General features: G+C 42.9%; 2 protein-coding genes across 2 annotated transcripts in view; one reads left to right on the top strand and one right to left on the bottom strand.

Moving 5' to 3' along the window:
* Positions 1-1,365, top strand: part of faxca (failed axon connections homolog, metaxin like GST domain containing a) — a 13,300-nt gene extending 11,935 nt beyond the window's left edge. Inside the window, exon 6 of the mRNA XM_062044758.1 lies at positions 315-1,365. Coding sequence (XP_061900742.1) covers positions 315-622 — 308 coding nt within the window. The 3' untranslated portion in view covers positions 623-1,365. The remainder of the gene's footprint in view (positions 1-314) is intronic.
* A 2,114-nt stretch (positions 1,366-3,479) lies between these two features.
* On the bottom strand, positions 3,480-6,203 carry pou3f2a (POU class 3 homeobox 2a). The gene has a single exon (XM_062043536.1). It carries the CDS (start codon positions 6,124-6,126, stop codon positions 4,939-4,941), a length of 1,188 nt encoding a protein of 395 aa, XP_061899520.1. The 5' UTR covers positions 6,127-6,203; the 3' UTR covers positions 3,480-4,938.
* Between the last annotated feature and the right edge of the window lie 9,717 nt (positions 6,204-15,920).

The raw sequence follows: 15,920 nt of genomic DNA, 5'->3' as shown, positions 1-15,920 counted from the left end.
TTTAAGGATACAATGTTATGCAGATGTGTACTTATAACAATTTTATAGACAAATTATACTATTTATAGTTGCGGCGCTTCACAACATCACGCTACATTAAACATACGCTACATTATACAGTATGTTACGATATGGTATGTTATGTTACACTATGTTATATTATTCTACGATATGTAACATTAAATGTTAATTTATTAATGTTACATCACATAATGCAGTAATTTGTTAGTTATAAATAGTAATCGATGTATAATAAATGATATAGTGATACTCTCCGTTACGAAACATAAAATAATATCATGTGTGTTGTCCAGGTGAGCTGATCAACTTGGCCATGTACTGCGAGCGTATTCGCCGGCGCTTCTGGCCCGAGTGGTTTGTGGACTTGGAGGACTTCCGCTACAAGGACACGTCTGAGAGCAGCGTCTCTGCATCCAGGCTGCCTGACCTCGGCCTCTACTCCCGTACGGACACCCTCCAGGACGACACCCACTCACACAGCGCACACAGCAGCCACACGCCACCACCGCCGCTGTCGCCCATCAGCGACCCCACAGGCCACTCGCTGTACGACTCCGACATGGACACGGACTTCTCCGAGATGGAGCTGCTCAAGTGTTGACGAAAGGTTACGTAGACGTAAAAAAAGAACCTCTGTCCTCGCAGACCTCTTGGGCTCCCAACACACAAGATGTCACATGGGCGTAATCGTGGCAATGTGTGTGTGCGCGCGCCGCCATTGTTGCCCCTCGTGAGCCAAGAGCGCCATCTATTCACTAAAAAGGCCTCATGTAGACGGACACTCATCAATGTAAATACGAAAAAAAATGACATGCGTATATGCATAGAACTAGATAGCTTGCTAATATCAAAGAATAACAATCATGTCATGTAAATATTTTACTCAGACGTTACTCACAAAAATCCCCCTTTAACTGATCTTGGGTTGGTGTGAACAGCTGGCATTTAATCCCCTTTCAAAACAATTAGCAACATATGTAGAATAAAATTATTAATAATCAATAACTCATGCAAAATGACTTTGCGTTTGCCATTACTTGGCGCGAGGAATTACAAAATATTTTTTGTGAAACCATGTATTTATTTTTTGTAATCATCTTTCAGACTAATTTCCTCAATTAGTTTTATAAAAATGTTTTAAGTTGATTTATGAATCAAACTACCAAGGTGTCGTAAAGCATCAATGTTTCAGGGTTAGTTACATATTTGGCCTTGACAAAGGTCTTTGCCCCTGAGTGCCGTTGTAGTTATTTAGAGCGGTAACAGCGCCCCCTGCAGCATCACAGTGAAAACACAAGTTTGTGTCATACAAAGAGGTACATACATATTTCTATGTATAATAATCCAACCATCCATTTTCTACCGCTTGTCCCTTGCTGTTACAATTTTCTGTGAGCCGTCCATCTTTATTATGATACACGTGGCTCCGCCCCCTTGCACCCTCCTAGATGAATGGCATGCGGCGTGTGGAACAATGTTTCATGTTACTGAGCAACAAAACACTTAAATATTTCATTGCTATTTCGCTGCTGATTTAGGCCCCGCCCCTTTTCCCCTTCTCACACAAACAGGCTGCTTGTTGTGCGCGTTTGTCGTTCAGCAGACGCACGTGTAGTGTAAAGCAAAGGTCAGAGGTCAATAAACTGCCTTGTTAAAAGTAATTCTGTTCAGGTTTCATGGACAGCGACACTTAACGTGCATTTTTTCACCCCCTCAAATCATATTGTGTATTTTTCCTCACAATTCCCCCCTCCAGTTAACAAATGAAGGCTCTTTAATGCATGGGAATGTGACATGACTGCAGCCAAATGAGCGTTAACGGGAACGACAATGAGGTGTCCTATATTCTTCTCTTTTATTGTTATTATTGTTTGATAGGTCAGGCTTGTTACTGCCTTGTGCCAGCATTATTCACATTAGGCCTTATGTGTTGGGGGAATAGTTGTATATTTTATTTCTATTGTGTATGATAGATTTGATCATATTGAGGTTATTTATTATGATTATTTTTCCAATATGTATTTTTATATTTGTTTAGTGCCAGCATGCAGTTATTTTTGTTGTATTGCTTCACTTGCTCTATTATAGTATTATTATTTTTAAACTACATTGTAGAAAAGTGCAATATTCTCCATACTTTATTACGTCCTTTATCGCTGTACATCAGTGTTTCACCCCAAAAAGTCCAACTTCCCTTTTAGTACTTTAGATCAACAGGTGGACGTCCCTGGAGCAATATGAGGTCACAGACTATAGCCATATTACATCATGTCTTTTGTGTGTGTGTGTGTGTGTGTGTGTGTGTGTGCGCGCGCGCATCAAATGTACATAAGGAAACATGATGTATTGTTATGAATGTATGTAGAGATAAATCATTAAATATAAGTGGGATATTTTACTCTTGATCGTGTACTCAAAAAGACTCGTACTTCAATGCACATCCAGCCACAGATTACAGAGTAAAACTATATAATAAATATGGTATTGAAGTAAATGATAAATGGGTTATACTTGTATAGCGCTTTTCTACCTTCAAGGTACTCAAAGCGCTTTGACAGTATTTCCACATTCACCCATTCACACACACATTCACACACTGATAGAGGGAGCTGCCATGCAAGGCGCTACCAGCAGCCATCAGGAGCAAGGGTGAAGTGTCTTGCCCAAGGACACAACGGACGTGACTAGGATGGTAGAAGGTGGGGATTGAACCCCAGTAACCAGCAACCCTCCGATTGCTGGCACAGCCACTCTACCAACTTCGCCACGCCGTCCCATAAGTACTTTTTTCATATAATGTACTTATTAGTAGATCCTATATATTTTTTGTTTCTGTGGCAGTCAAACACAATTTTTTGTGCGCATAGAGAATGACGTCATGTCCTTTTTAATACCCAGTATGGGGACAACACGACAGTTGTAGTACCAGACTTATCCGCCAGATGCCGCTCTTCCCCCGCTGACTGTGCGTTGCACTGCCTTTGAACTATGACGTAATGTTATATCCTTACAAGGTGCGCCTCCGGTTGGCCACCTTCCAACTTTTTGTCACTTAACTGATTTTAAACATGTTTCAATATCTTTATTTCCTTCAGTTGCCACTTACCGCCACACTTCATCAAACGCGTCATCGACGTCAACAGAATTAGATTTTTGGAGCTTTTAGAAAAAAAATTGTTTTGTTTATTATAACCATTTCAAATCTTACTATTTGTTTTTCATCTTTATTTTCCTTTCGTATTAGTATTTTATTTATTTATTTTAGAAGTAAAAATAAATCAGTTTTACTTGACAAGCAACCACACGGTAATTAGAATATCAATATTTTCCATAATAATCTAAATTAAAAGAGGGTTCCCCGAAAACATTTTAAAAATATACATCAATCAGCAGCAGTTTCCCTTCAGGTTGTTAATAATCATACAAATACTGAAGTGTCATAGAAAACAAATAGCATTTAATGACAAAAAAGCATGTATAGAAATTGTGCAATCGTTGATTTGTTTTCCTTGTCACAGATTTCAGGTCGACAGTGTTTTTGTTTTGGTTTTGTATTCGTTTACCCACAGAGAAACTCAAATTCAGCTGGGCCTGTTGGGGGGAAACCATTATTATCATCATGAATAATATTGATATAAAACATTCCTGTAAGTAATTAGTCGTGATTTTACATTCAAAGAGCTTGTTGTGCATATTTTGTGATGCACATTTCAAATGAAAACACTTGAAATTGTCACAGTATATCATCCACGTCCTCAGGCTGCATTTGAGTTTCTGGTTTTCTCCACAATTTTAGCAGGAGAATGAAGCCTCACCCAGTCTTCATATAACCTCATCAGATAAGATTATTGGTCACAGTAGCACAAGAAAGTGTGTGGGTGTGTGTGTGTGTGTGATATGTGTGTGGAAAAAATGTGTGTGTGTATGTGTGTGGAAAAAATGTGTGTGTGTTGGCACAGACTGACAAGAGAAACATACAAAAACAATGCGTATACAGAAGAAAAGAAAAGGAAAAGAGCTGAGTTACATCCCACAAATAGTCTGGGTGAATGTATGAGTCATTTAGAGCTGGTATACCAGGCGGACACATATTCTTCTTTTTTTTTTAAATTTCTTTTTTTATTAATATCATCTGTTTTATTTTTTAACTTAATGTCCTCCATCTTCATGGGAGAGGAAGGCAAAATTGGATTTTTTTTATTTTATTCCTGGAAAAGTACGGAAATAACAAACGGCAAAAACACACTGCACAGAAAAAGCTCTAAAGTGAAGCAATAATAGCTCTCAATTATTATTATTATTATTATTAAATTATTATTTTTTTAAAAAGATTGTTTTTTTTGTACAAATGTGCTGTAAATAGCAAAAATGATTTTCATATTTATTTTCAAAGCACTTGAATTCAATTGTTTAACTAATTTGACCTCTAAATAATATTCGTGGTAATATAAGAAGAGGAATGATGTTACCACCATATGAGACCTGCCCAATAATCATAATATCAACAATATTGATGATCGTGTTTTTGCTGGCTTGAAATGTCACGTTTCTGTCGGCGTGGAACCCCTATTGCTATTGTTCCACGGAAAGATGGCGTGTTTTTACCCCCCCACCCCCCCCAACTCACTCACTGCGGCTCATGCACACGAAGACTCCCCGTCCACATTTCACAGCATTTGGCACAAATGACGCACCTTGCCTGCACCTGTGCGCACACGCAGACACGGGGAGGGAAAAAAACGTGTTTTTCTCGTCGGCCCCACAGCAGCCACATCCCGAATACATCCCATAATAGTCGCCGCGAGTTCCGCAGCGTGAAGAAGCTCCACCAGTGCCTGCTGTGTGTAAATCTTAATCCCATGTGGTGTTTGCAATGCTTGCCAAGGTCCATGGGGGGGGGGGGGGGGGGACTGCTGGTCACTGCACGGGGGTCTGTGGTCCGTGGTGAGGGGGGCTGTCCCCGTACATGTCCTCCCCCCCTGCTAGTTGGCCCCCGGCGGGCGTCATCCTCTTCTCCTTCTGCCTCCTGTTGCAGAACCAGACCCGCACCACCTCCTTCTCCAGCTGCAGGCTGTCCGCCAGCGAGTTGATCTCCGCCGCCCCGGGCTTGGGACACTTGAGGAAGTGGCTCTCCAGGGCCCCCTTGACGCCCACCTCGATGGAGGTCCTCTTTTTCCTCTTCCGGCCCTGCGCGGCGATCTTGTCCAGGCTGGTGGGGCTGCCCGAGGTGGAGTCGGCCTCCTCCAGCCACTTGTTCAGCAGCGGCTTGAGCTTGCACATGTTCTTGAAGCTCAGCTGCAGCGCCTCGAAGCGGCAGATGGTGGTCTGCGAGAAGACGTTCCCGTAGAGGGTCCCCAGGGCCAAGCCCACGTCCGCCTGGGTGAAGCCCAGCTTGATGCGCCGCTGCTTGAACTGCTTGGCGAACTGCTCCAGCTCGTCCGAGGTCGGCGTGTCCTCGTCGGAGTGGTCCTGGTGACCCCCGTGCGGCGGAGGCGGCGGCTGGTGGCTCCCCGGCCCGCCCCCGTGGTCGCTGAGGTGCGGGCTGTGGCTGTGGTGCTCCTCGTCCCGCAGCGGGTGGTGGTGGTGCGGGTGTGCGTGGTGGTGCATGCCCCCTTGCTCCCCCCCGGGCATCATGCCGAAGCCGGACTGAGCGTAGAGCAGCCCCTGGCCCTCAGGCGTCGCCATGGCGGGGATGTGCGTGGAGGCGGCGCTGCCGGTGCGCCATGCTGCTCTGGCGTCGTGATGCGCGGCGTGGGGATGCGCGTCGCCGCCGGAGTCCTCGCGGTCGGCGTCCTGGAGCACCGGCTTGACGTCCTGCTCCCCGAGCGGGCTGGGGGGCCACGTCGCCCCGCCGTCCCCGTGAGACAGCGCCGCGATCCACTGGTGCGCGTGGCTGAGCGGGTGCGCGCCGCCCGCCAAGCCGCCGTATACGTCGCTCTGGAGGAGGGCGTGCGCGTCCCTGTACGCGTGCTGCTGCTGCTGCTGCTGCTGCTGCTGCTGCTGCTGCATGCTGCCGGATTCCGTATGCGGCGGCGGCGGCGGAGGCTGCGGCGCGCTGACGGGGGCGCCGTGGACGCCGAAGTGGTTCGACGTGGCGGTGGCCATCACCGCGAGTCAAAGGGAGGCTGCCGCGGACGGGAAGAGGTGCGCGCCACAGGGCAGCCGCGCGTCTCTCTCCAGCATCTCCGGGGCGCCGTGCCAAGGGGACGCAGCGGCGCGCACCTGTGGTCCGCCTCGCTCCTCTCTTTATTGGCCGAGAGTGGCTGACAGATGTGGTTACCCCTGACAGCACCCCGCTCATTGGTCACGGGAGATTGTGCACAAGCCCCCAATCACTCTGCCCCCCACGATACTACCGCGTCCTGCAGCACGCTGGAGCTCCAAATAAGAGAGAGTGTAAACACGTCCGTCCTGGAGCCTCTCCAGCTGACTGGACTGATCACCTAACTGACGCACGACACCACTACTTGGGGGTGCGCCCCATCAGGGTTTCAGTACGGTACACATTGAGTGCAGCAACAGGAAGTGTGTGTGTTGGTCATAAACCTGCACATGCATTGCAGTTTCACTCATGGCTTAGGCCAGTGGTTCTCAACCTTTAATTCAGTGATGTACCCCCTGTTAACATTTTCTTAATTCAAGTACCCCCTAATCAGAGCAAAGCATTTTTGGTTGGGAAAAAAAAGAGATAAAAAACTAAAATACAGCACTATGTCATCAGTTTCTGATTTATTAAATTGTATAACGGTGCAAAATATTGCTCATTTGTTGTGGTCTTTCTTGAACTATAAAAAAAGATATAAAAATAACTAAAAACTTGTTGAAAAATAAACAAGTGATTCAATTATAAATACATATTTCTACACATAGAAGTAATCATCAACTTAAAGTGCCCTCTTTGGGGATTGTAATAGAGATTCATCTGGATTCATGAACTTAATTCTAAACATTTCTTCACAAAAAAATAAATCTTTAACATCAATATTTATGGTACATGTCCACAACAAACCTAGCTGTCAACACTGAATATTGCATTGTTGCATTTCTTTTCACAGTTCTTTTTGACAGGCATTAAAAAAAAAAATCTCACGTACCCCTTGGCATACCTTCAAGTACCCCCAGGGGTACGTGTACCCCCATTTGAGAACCACTGCCTTAGGGCACTTTTGCCAAGCAGAAGCCTGGAGTTGAAAGTTGTTTTGATTTGATTTTGCAATTACACATAGATGACACATTTATATTTCTCTTTGTAACATGTTCGAAAAGGAGTAGGAAGAAGCCGATCTTGTTTAATCCTAACCCCTTTTCAAATTCACAGCAATTTAGTAGCACATGACACACATCTGTACTTTATTGTGTGGATGTGTTAACACTAAACCTGTTTAGTCTGCCCTGTTTGGGAACCCTCGGCCTTCCAAAGACAAGTGAATAAAAGCAGTAACCAGCTGGAACTATTAACAATCAGGGAAATTCTATTTCCAAAAATAAAATAATAATTCACACTGATCAAACTCTTACTGTTGCACTTTCCTGTAAATGAACTCGAAGCTATTAAATATTGTTACTTATTGAAGAAATACATTTTGGAATTTTTTTCATTTGAAAAAACTACATTAAAGGTGTTTACACAAAAGCCGAGCACTTTTGTTTTTTGCATTTTGTTCCCTCCCTGGACCCAAAATGAACTACACCGTGATTTTAAAACCCAGGTCCTGGACCACGATTGTGACACTGGATTGTTCAAACTTTACTGAAAACCCAAGCCGGAAAAAACGCTAACACAAATCCAAAATGCTTACAAGTTAAATCAATATTCTGTACATCAAAACACAGCCTGCATGTAATTAGAACATCATCATTTCCATTCTATTCGTTTAGCATTATTTACATTATATGCATTATTTAGTAAAGATACTTTTATAAACATGCGTCGGGCCAATAAAAAAAATAGCTGTGGGCCGCAAATGCCTCCCAGGCTGTGTGCACCTTGGACACCCACTTACAGTCTACTTTTCAGCACTATCATCCAAACAACTGACATAACTCAGCAGATATTAACATATGTTACTGCTCATATTTTTAAATGCCTTACAAAAGTAAAGAAAAATTGCAAATTGTGCCAAAACGTGTGTCAAAATGCTGAGTGACACCTGTGATTTATCGGTAAACGACTGAATCAAACACTGATGGATATTTCCAAATGTCCTGCTTTTCCTTCAAAATGGCGCATTCAACTTCCACATGACTCTGAATCACCTCAAATGAAATATTGGAGATGTTTTTCCGCCATGTTGGAGGAGGAGACGTCCAGCTGGCTCTCCTGTCCAGAGAGTCTTCCAAGGGGCCTTTTGCCCCGTTGCCATGGCGAAGGGCGCTGAATGGAACAACGACGCCCACGTCACAGCTGCAATCGCTCTTCTTCTTTTCGCTCCCCTTGCAAAAGGGCCCGTCGGGGGCCGCGCTCTCGGCCCGCCGGGACAAATAACAAGAAGGGTGGGGGGAGCGCGGGGTGTTGTATGAGGGCAACCAGGGGCCAAAGAGAATAGAGACCCTCAGCCCACACGGTGCCCTCCTCCACATGCTTGTTGGCTCAACTTTGAGATGGAGGCAGCGGCCGTGAATGCTGTTGTCTCACTAAGCTGCACACACACAAAAAAAGGCGTGGAAAAAGAGGGGGTGCAGTTTGCTCTCATGTCAGGGTTTGTTTTGGAAATACACCCAGCAGCCACAACATTAGGACCACCTGCACCACGCATCCAAAATCCCGCCCAAGAATTAATGCTACAATATCATGCTTGTAATTAGAAATCTATTGACACATACTTTCAAGAAACAGCGCCTTAGGTTCTCATACTGCAGGTTTAAAAAGGTGCACATAAACACAGGTGCATATCAGTAAATTAAATGCAAATGTATATTGTGACTTCAGTAGTTTAATTCAGACTAGGAGACCAATTCAAGTTTATACACGTTCATTTTTATTCCGTTTTTTAAAAGTAAAGTAAATACTCAATCTTTTACACCAGGGGTGTCAAACGTAAGGCCCGCAGGCCGGATCAGGCCCGCGATCAGGTTTTTTCCGGCCCGCGGGAGGAGTTTGCTAAGTATAAAAATAAGCCGACATTTTTTATTGAAAGAAACCGCTGTTCTAAATGTGTCCACTAGATGTCGCAATAGCAATTATTTGTATCTTTGTAGATGATGTAAAATAAATAAGCCACATGGATGAGCAAAATGAGCAAACTACATAAATAACATCTTGTAATTTGATTTTGATATTATTTTTTTATCCTGATAGATTGAAAATGAACACCAATGTGTCGACTGATGAACATTATTACATAATTTATTCAGAAAGTCGAAAAATAAAGATAGAATACTATTAACCGCAACATGTAAGAGTAAAAAACCAAAACCCCACAACATTATGATTTGTACATTTTCAGAATGTGCTTGTTCTATTTTTAAACAAAGAAAACAATCTGAAGTTGTCTTTATTTTTAATTTATCGTGCCGTGATTTTACCCGTCTGGCCCACTTGGGAGTAGATTTTTCTCCATGTGGCCCCCGATCTAAAATGAGTTTGACACCCCTGTTTTACACTCAGCGTTGTTTAAATGGGGTCCTGAGCAAGATGCTGTTTGGGGGCTCGATATAGTGATAGCTTCCTCATCCTTACATCAAACTGAGGTATGTGTACCACCAGGGGCGCCGAAAAGGGGGGGGTAAAGGAGACGGATTCTAGGGTCCCATGATGGAGGGGGCCCAGAGAGGCCCCTAATGATGATGAAATTATAATACAGGGGGCCCTGTAAAGATTCTTTTCATGGGGCACAAAATCCCTAGCGGCGCCCCTCTGTACCACTAGTCAGTCGTGTATAAAGAGAGTATAGCCAACAGGCGCCATGACTGCTACCAAGCACGTGTGCGGCTGTGTCTGGATGCATGCAACTTGCTGTCGTTTTGACGTAAGTTTTTCTGACAAAATAAACCAAAATATTACGTCTATATATAGTTCTAAACATACTCCAGCTCATAAACTTACAATAAAACATGATTTTATTTCGTCGAAGTATAATATTGAGGCCGAATTTGACGCACTCTGCTGCTACAGTCCGGCAGTGTTTAACACGCAACCGACAGCTTAATAAATGTTAAAAAAAATACAAAGAATGACCAAAGAATAACTTATTGCCCTCATTTTGTCAAAATCTTCATTAGCTTTGGACCAACAATCACAGAGAAATTGTGACTTTTGTGTGAAGTATGTTAAGTGTGGTGGCTGCCTCCAATGTATTTGTAATCACTGTATGTATCACTCATGTATTATTCTAACTGATCTTCCTTTTTTGTAACATGCTAAGTGAATAAGTAATTATTTCCAAATATTTCTGGCCAATAACTCAGATATGGTTACACTTGTGAGCAGTAGAGAATATGGAGTGATTTTTGGTCTAGAGCATATTTTACTTTATTCACATTAACGTATTTCATGCCACTTTATGTTGTATATTTTTTAATGAGATTTTCAATTAATTTGATCATCTATTATTACACTTTCTCTTCTACTGTTACCAAATAGCATTTTTTTTTTTAAAGTTTTGCTGAGATTCAAACATAGTCTGTTTTTGTCAAACCATGTTTTTAATTTGTTAATTTCTTCTGTTATTATATGTATTATCTTCTGTGGGTTCTGTCCTGAACAAAACGCAGACGTTGTGTCGTGTGTTTACCTACCTCGCACAACGTCTACTCCTATATTAATGCGAACCTTCACTACTTGTCTTCTTTACGAGTTGTGTGGAAAGCGATGTAAAAGCTCTCCACAATTCTCGTGGGTGGAGCAGCCCCATTCTGCACAACAGGGCCTTTATACAGCTTCAAAAAACTAACAAAGAAGCGTCAAAGTTAGTAGTAGCCATGGCGCCCTCTAGTCACGTGAGTGCCTTTTGACCAATGATTAAGGAAATCGCCTGAAACCGAGTTGGCCATATTGTCTTTATACTCGACTCTGTCATTAGTGGTGCACGGGCTCCATCTAGTGGTACACCAAAGAATCACTTCATTAAAGGACAGTGTTTTATTTTCCTGTAACACAATGTTACTTTTCAAACTGTGTGTAATGTAACAGTGGCCAAAAATATCAAAAATACTTGGTAAATAAAACAGCTGCCTTGTTTTTAATGAACACACCACTACGCTAAAATATTTTAATAATGGTTGTTATGGTGGGACTTAGAGAGCCAAGTGTTTTCTGAGGTGGTATAGGTGAAAAAAGTTTGAGAACCACTGCCTTAGATAGTTGATTAATATGTCACGGTATGTAACACTTCATTAGCTAAGCAGGCTAAACAGACATTAAAAAAATGAAAGTTTGTAGGATCTGTCTTAACTGCTAAGTAATTGTGTTTTTAAAAAGGCTGCAATAATAGAAAAATGAAACAAATAGGCGTCTTTTGGTAAACTGTTTAAAGGCCTACTGAAACCCACTACTACCGACCACGCAGTCTGATAGTTTATATATCAATGATGAAATCTTAACATTGCAACACATGCCAATACGGCCGGGTTAACTTATAAAGTGCAATTTTAAATTTCCCGCTAAACTTCCGGTTGAAAACGTCTATGTATGATGACGTATGCGCGTGACGTCAATAGTTAAACGGAAGTATTCGGACACCATTGAATCCAATACAAAAAAGCTCTGTTTTCATCTCAAAATTCCACAGTATTCTGGACATCTGTGTTGGTGAATCTTTTGCAATTTGTTTAATGAACAATGAAGACTGCAAAGAAGAAAGTTGTAGGTGGGATCGGTGTATTAGCGGCTGGCTGTAGCAACACAACCAGGAGGACTTTGACTTGGATAGCAGACGTGCTATCCGACGCTAGCCGCCGACCGCATGGATGATCGGGTGAAGTCCTTCGTCCTTCCGTCGATCGCTGGAACACAGGTGGCACGGGTGTTGATGAGCAGATGAGGGCTGGCTGGCGTAGGTGGATAGCTAATATTTTTAGCATAGCTCTGTGAGGTCCAGTTGCTAAGTTAGCTTCAATGGCGTCGTTAGCAACAGCATTGTTAAGCTTCGCCAAGCTGGAAAGCATTAACCGTGTATTTACAGGTCCATGGTTTATTAGTATTGTTGATCTTCAATCAATCAATCAATCAATCAATCAATGTTTATTTATATAGCCCTAAATCACTAGTGTCTCAAAGGGCTGTACAAGCCACAACGACATCCTCGGTGTCGAGTGGGTCTGACATAATATTGTGAAAGTCCAACACATCAGCGAAAGTCCAGTCCATGGTGGGGCCAGCGGGAACCATCCCGAGTGGAGACGGGTCAGCAGCGTAGAGATGTCCCCATCTGATGGACAGGCTGGCGGTCCACCCCGGAGCAGAGTAGAAAAGAAAAGAAAAGAAACGGCAGATCAACTGGTCTAAAAAGGGAGTCTATTTAAAGGCTAGAGTATACAAATGAGTTTTAAGATGAGACTTAAATGCTTCTACTGAGGTAGCATCTCTAACTTTTACCGGGAGGGCATTCCATAGTATTGGAGCCCGAATAGAAAACGCTCTATAGCCCGCAGACTTTTTTTGGGCTCTGGGAATCACTAATAAGCCGGAGTTCTTTGAACGCAGATTTCTTGCCGGGACATATGGTACAATACAATCGTCAAGATAGGCAGGAGCTTGACCGTGTAGTATTTTATACGTAAGTAGTAAAACCTTAAAGTCGCATCTTAGGTGCACAGGAAGCCAGTGCAAGTGAGCCAGTATAGGCGTAATATGATCAAACTTTCTTGTTTTTGTCAAAAGTCTAGCAGCCGCATTTTGTACCATCTGTAATCTTTTAATGCTAGACATAGGGAGGCCCGAAAATAAAATGTTACAGTAATCGAGACGAGATGTAACGAACGCATGGATAATGATCTCAGCATCGCTTGTGGACAAAATGGAACGCATTTTAGCGATATTACGGAGATGAAAGAAGGCCGTTTTAGTAACACTCTTAATGTGTGACTCAAACGAGAGAGTTGGGTCGAAGATAATACCCAGATTCTTTACCGAGTCGCCTTGTTTAATTGTTTGGTTGTCAAATGTTAAGGTGGTATTATTAAATAGATGTTGGTGTTGAGCAGGACCGATAATCAGCATTTCCGTTTTCTTAGCGTTGAGTTGCAAAAAGTTAACGGACATCCATTGTTTAATTTCATTAAGACACGCCTCCAGCTGACTACAATCCGGCGTGTTGGTCAGCTTTAGGGGCATGTAGAGTTGGGTGTCATCAGCATAACAGTGAAAGCTAACACCGTATTTGCGTATAATGTCACCTAGCGACAGCATGTAAATACTAAAGAGTGCAGGGCCAAGAACTGAACCCTGGGGAACTCCGCACGTTACCTTAACATAGTCCGAGGTCACATTGTTATGGGAGACACACTGCATCCTGTCAGTAAGATAAGAGTTAAACCAAGACAAGGCTAAGTCTGACATCCCAATACGCGTTTTGATACGCTCTAATAAAATATTATGATCAACAGTATCGAAAGCGGCGCTAAGATCAAGAAGCAGCAACATAGATGAAGCATCAGAATCCATCGTCAGCAATAGATCATTAGTCATTTTTGCGAGGGCTGTCTCCGTAGAGTGATTTGCCCTGAAACCGGATTGAAAAGGTTCACAGAGATTGTTAGTCACTAAGTGTTCATTTAGCTGCTGTGCGACAATTTTTTCGAGAATTTTCGAGATAAACGGTAGGTGGGACACCGGCCGGTAGTTCACCATGAGGTCAGGATCGAGGTTAGGTCTTTTGAGTAGAGGATGAATAACCGCTTTTTTGAATGCTAGAGGAACAGTACCAGAGGAAAGTGATAGGTTTATAATATTTAACACTGATGGACCTAATAAAACAAAAAGCTCCTTGATAAGTTTCCCAGGAATTGGGTCAAGTAAACATGTTGTTTGTTTTGTCCCATTTACACATTTTAACAATTCCTCCAATGTTATTTCATCAAAGAGAGAGAAACTATTTTGGAGGGCAATGTCCGTCGTATATACAGTCATATTTGTGTTAATAGAACCCAGTTGTGGCTGGGATGCATTGTCTTTAATCTCTTTTCTGATGAGTTCAATTTTCTTATTAAAGAAATTCATAAAGTCATCTGCTGAGTGGGTGGAGCTACTGGGAGGAGTCCCTTGTTGGGTTAGCGATGCTACTGTACTAAACAAAAATTTAGGATCATTTTTGTTGAGGTGGATGAGATTTGAGTAATATTTAGCTTTAGCTGAGGTAAGCATGCGTTTATAAGTTATTAAACTATCACTCCATGCTTGATGGAAAACCTCAAGTTTAGTCGCACGCCATTTGCGTTCCAGCTTTCTACATGATAATTTCTGGGCTTTAGTTTCTTCTGTAAACCATGGGGTACGCCTTTTAGGGGCCCTTTTTAGCTTTAGCGGTGCTACAATATCAATGGTGTCGCGCAGGGTGTCGTTAAAGTTGTTAGTGAGGTTATCAATAGAGCCCACATAATTTGGGAATGATGCCATTACTGAAGGCAGTAGGTCAGTAAGAGTCGTCGTTGTGGCAGTATTAATGTTGCGGCTGCTATAGTAGTTATTATTATTATTATTAGTTTGTTGACAATGAGTCAGAACTTCGAATTTTATAAGGTAATGATCGGACATTACTTTAGTGTACGGGAGTATCGTAACTTTAGAGGTGGTGACACCCCTGACAAGCACTAGATCTATCGTATTACCGTTGCGATGCGTGGGTTCATTTATTATTTGTGTAAGACCACAGCTATCAATTATAGTCTGGAGCGCCACGCATGGAGGGTCCGATGGGGTATTCATATGGATGTTAAAGTCTCCCATTATGATTATATTGTCGGCGTGCGTCACTAGATCAGCAACGAACTCTGAAAATTCATTGATAAAGTCCGAATAGGGCCCAGGGGGGCGGTAGATGACAGCCAGGTGGAGAGGCAGCGGTGTGACAAACCTCATAGTGAGCACCTCAAACGAGTTATATTTATTATTTAGGTCCGAGGTAAGGCTAAAGTTTTTGTTGTATATTAGTGCAACACCCCCACCCCTTTTAATGGGGCGGGCAATATGCGTTCCCGCATAGCCAGGAGGAGACGCCTCACCCAGCGCAAAAAATTCGTCTGGTTTGAGCCAGGTCTCGGCTAAACCAACGACATCAAGATTGTTGTCTCTGATGACTTCATTAACTAATAACGTTTTGGAAGACAATGACCTTATGTTTAAAAAGCCCATATTATAGGTAGTGGGCTGTTTTGAGGAGTTTTTGTTGAAAGTATCCGTAGTAGCAATATTAATAATGTTACGTTTATTATGCATAGTGCACTTTAAATAATTTCGACCATATCTAGGAATTGATATGACAGGAATTTTTAGATTGTTTGCCACCTCAGTAAAATGCATGTCCACCTCTGACGCAGAAAAAACATTATGTGAGTTGTATATTATTCTAGAAGAATTGCTATGTGTGCAGGGATTATCCAGCCTGGCGCTGGCTAGTTCTAGCTTAACAGACTCCTTATTAGCGCTTCTTTGTGGATTAGCATTTAGCTTTTTCGTTAGCCCCGCTAACAACAAAGCATTTAGCTTTGTTGTTAGCCCCGCCCGACACCCCCGCTTCTGCTTCCGAGCGCACCGCTTACGTCTCTTTCGCTGACCGTCTCCGCTGGTAGTCGACGCCGCTGCTTCAAAGGCCACTGCTGGATGTAGCTTGCGAAGAATTCCCAAGCTAGCGAGCAGGTCCATCGTACACGCATCTATCAGCCCAAAATGGCCCGATCTCTCCACATCCAGAATCGTAAGTCGGTCGTAAGTGATCACGGAGTGAACACGCTGTGAGCCAGCC

This window comes from Entelurus aequoreus, linkage group LG04 (genome assembly GCF_033978785.1).
Source record: "Entelurus aequoreus isolate RoL-2023_Sb linkage group LG04, RoL_Eaeq_v1.1, whole genome shotgun sequence".
NCBI classification, from domain to species: domain Eukaryota; kingdom Metazoa; phylum Chordata; class Actinopteri; order Syngnathiformes; family Syngnathidae; genus Entelurus; species Entelurus aequoreus.
The sequence above is the reverse complement of the archived record's forward strand: the minus strand, read 5'-3'. Positions and strand labels throughout refer to the sequence as shown.

Coding starts and splice junctions, on each gene's coding strand:
- pou3f2a (XM_062043536.1), bottom strand. CDS start 6,126: ATGGCCACCGCCACGTCGAACCACTTCGGCGTCCACGGCGCCCCCGTC.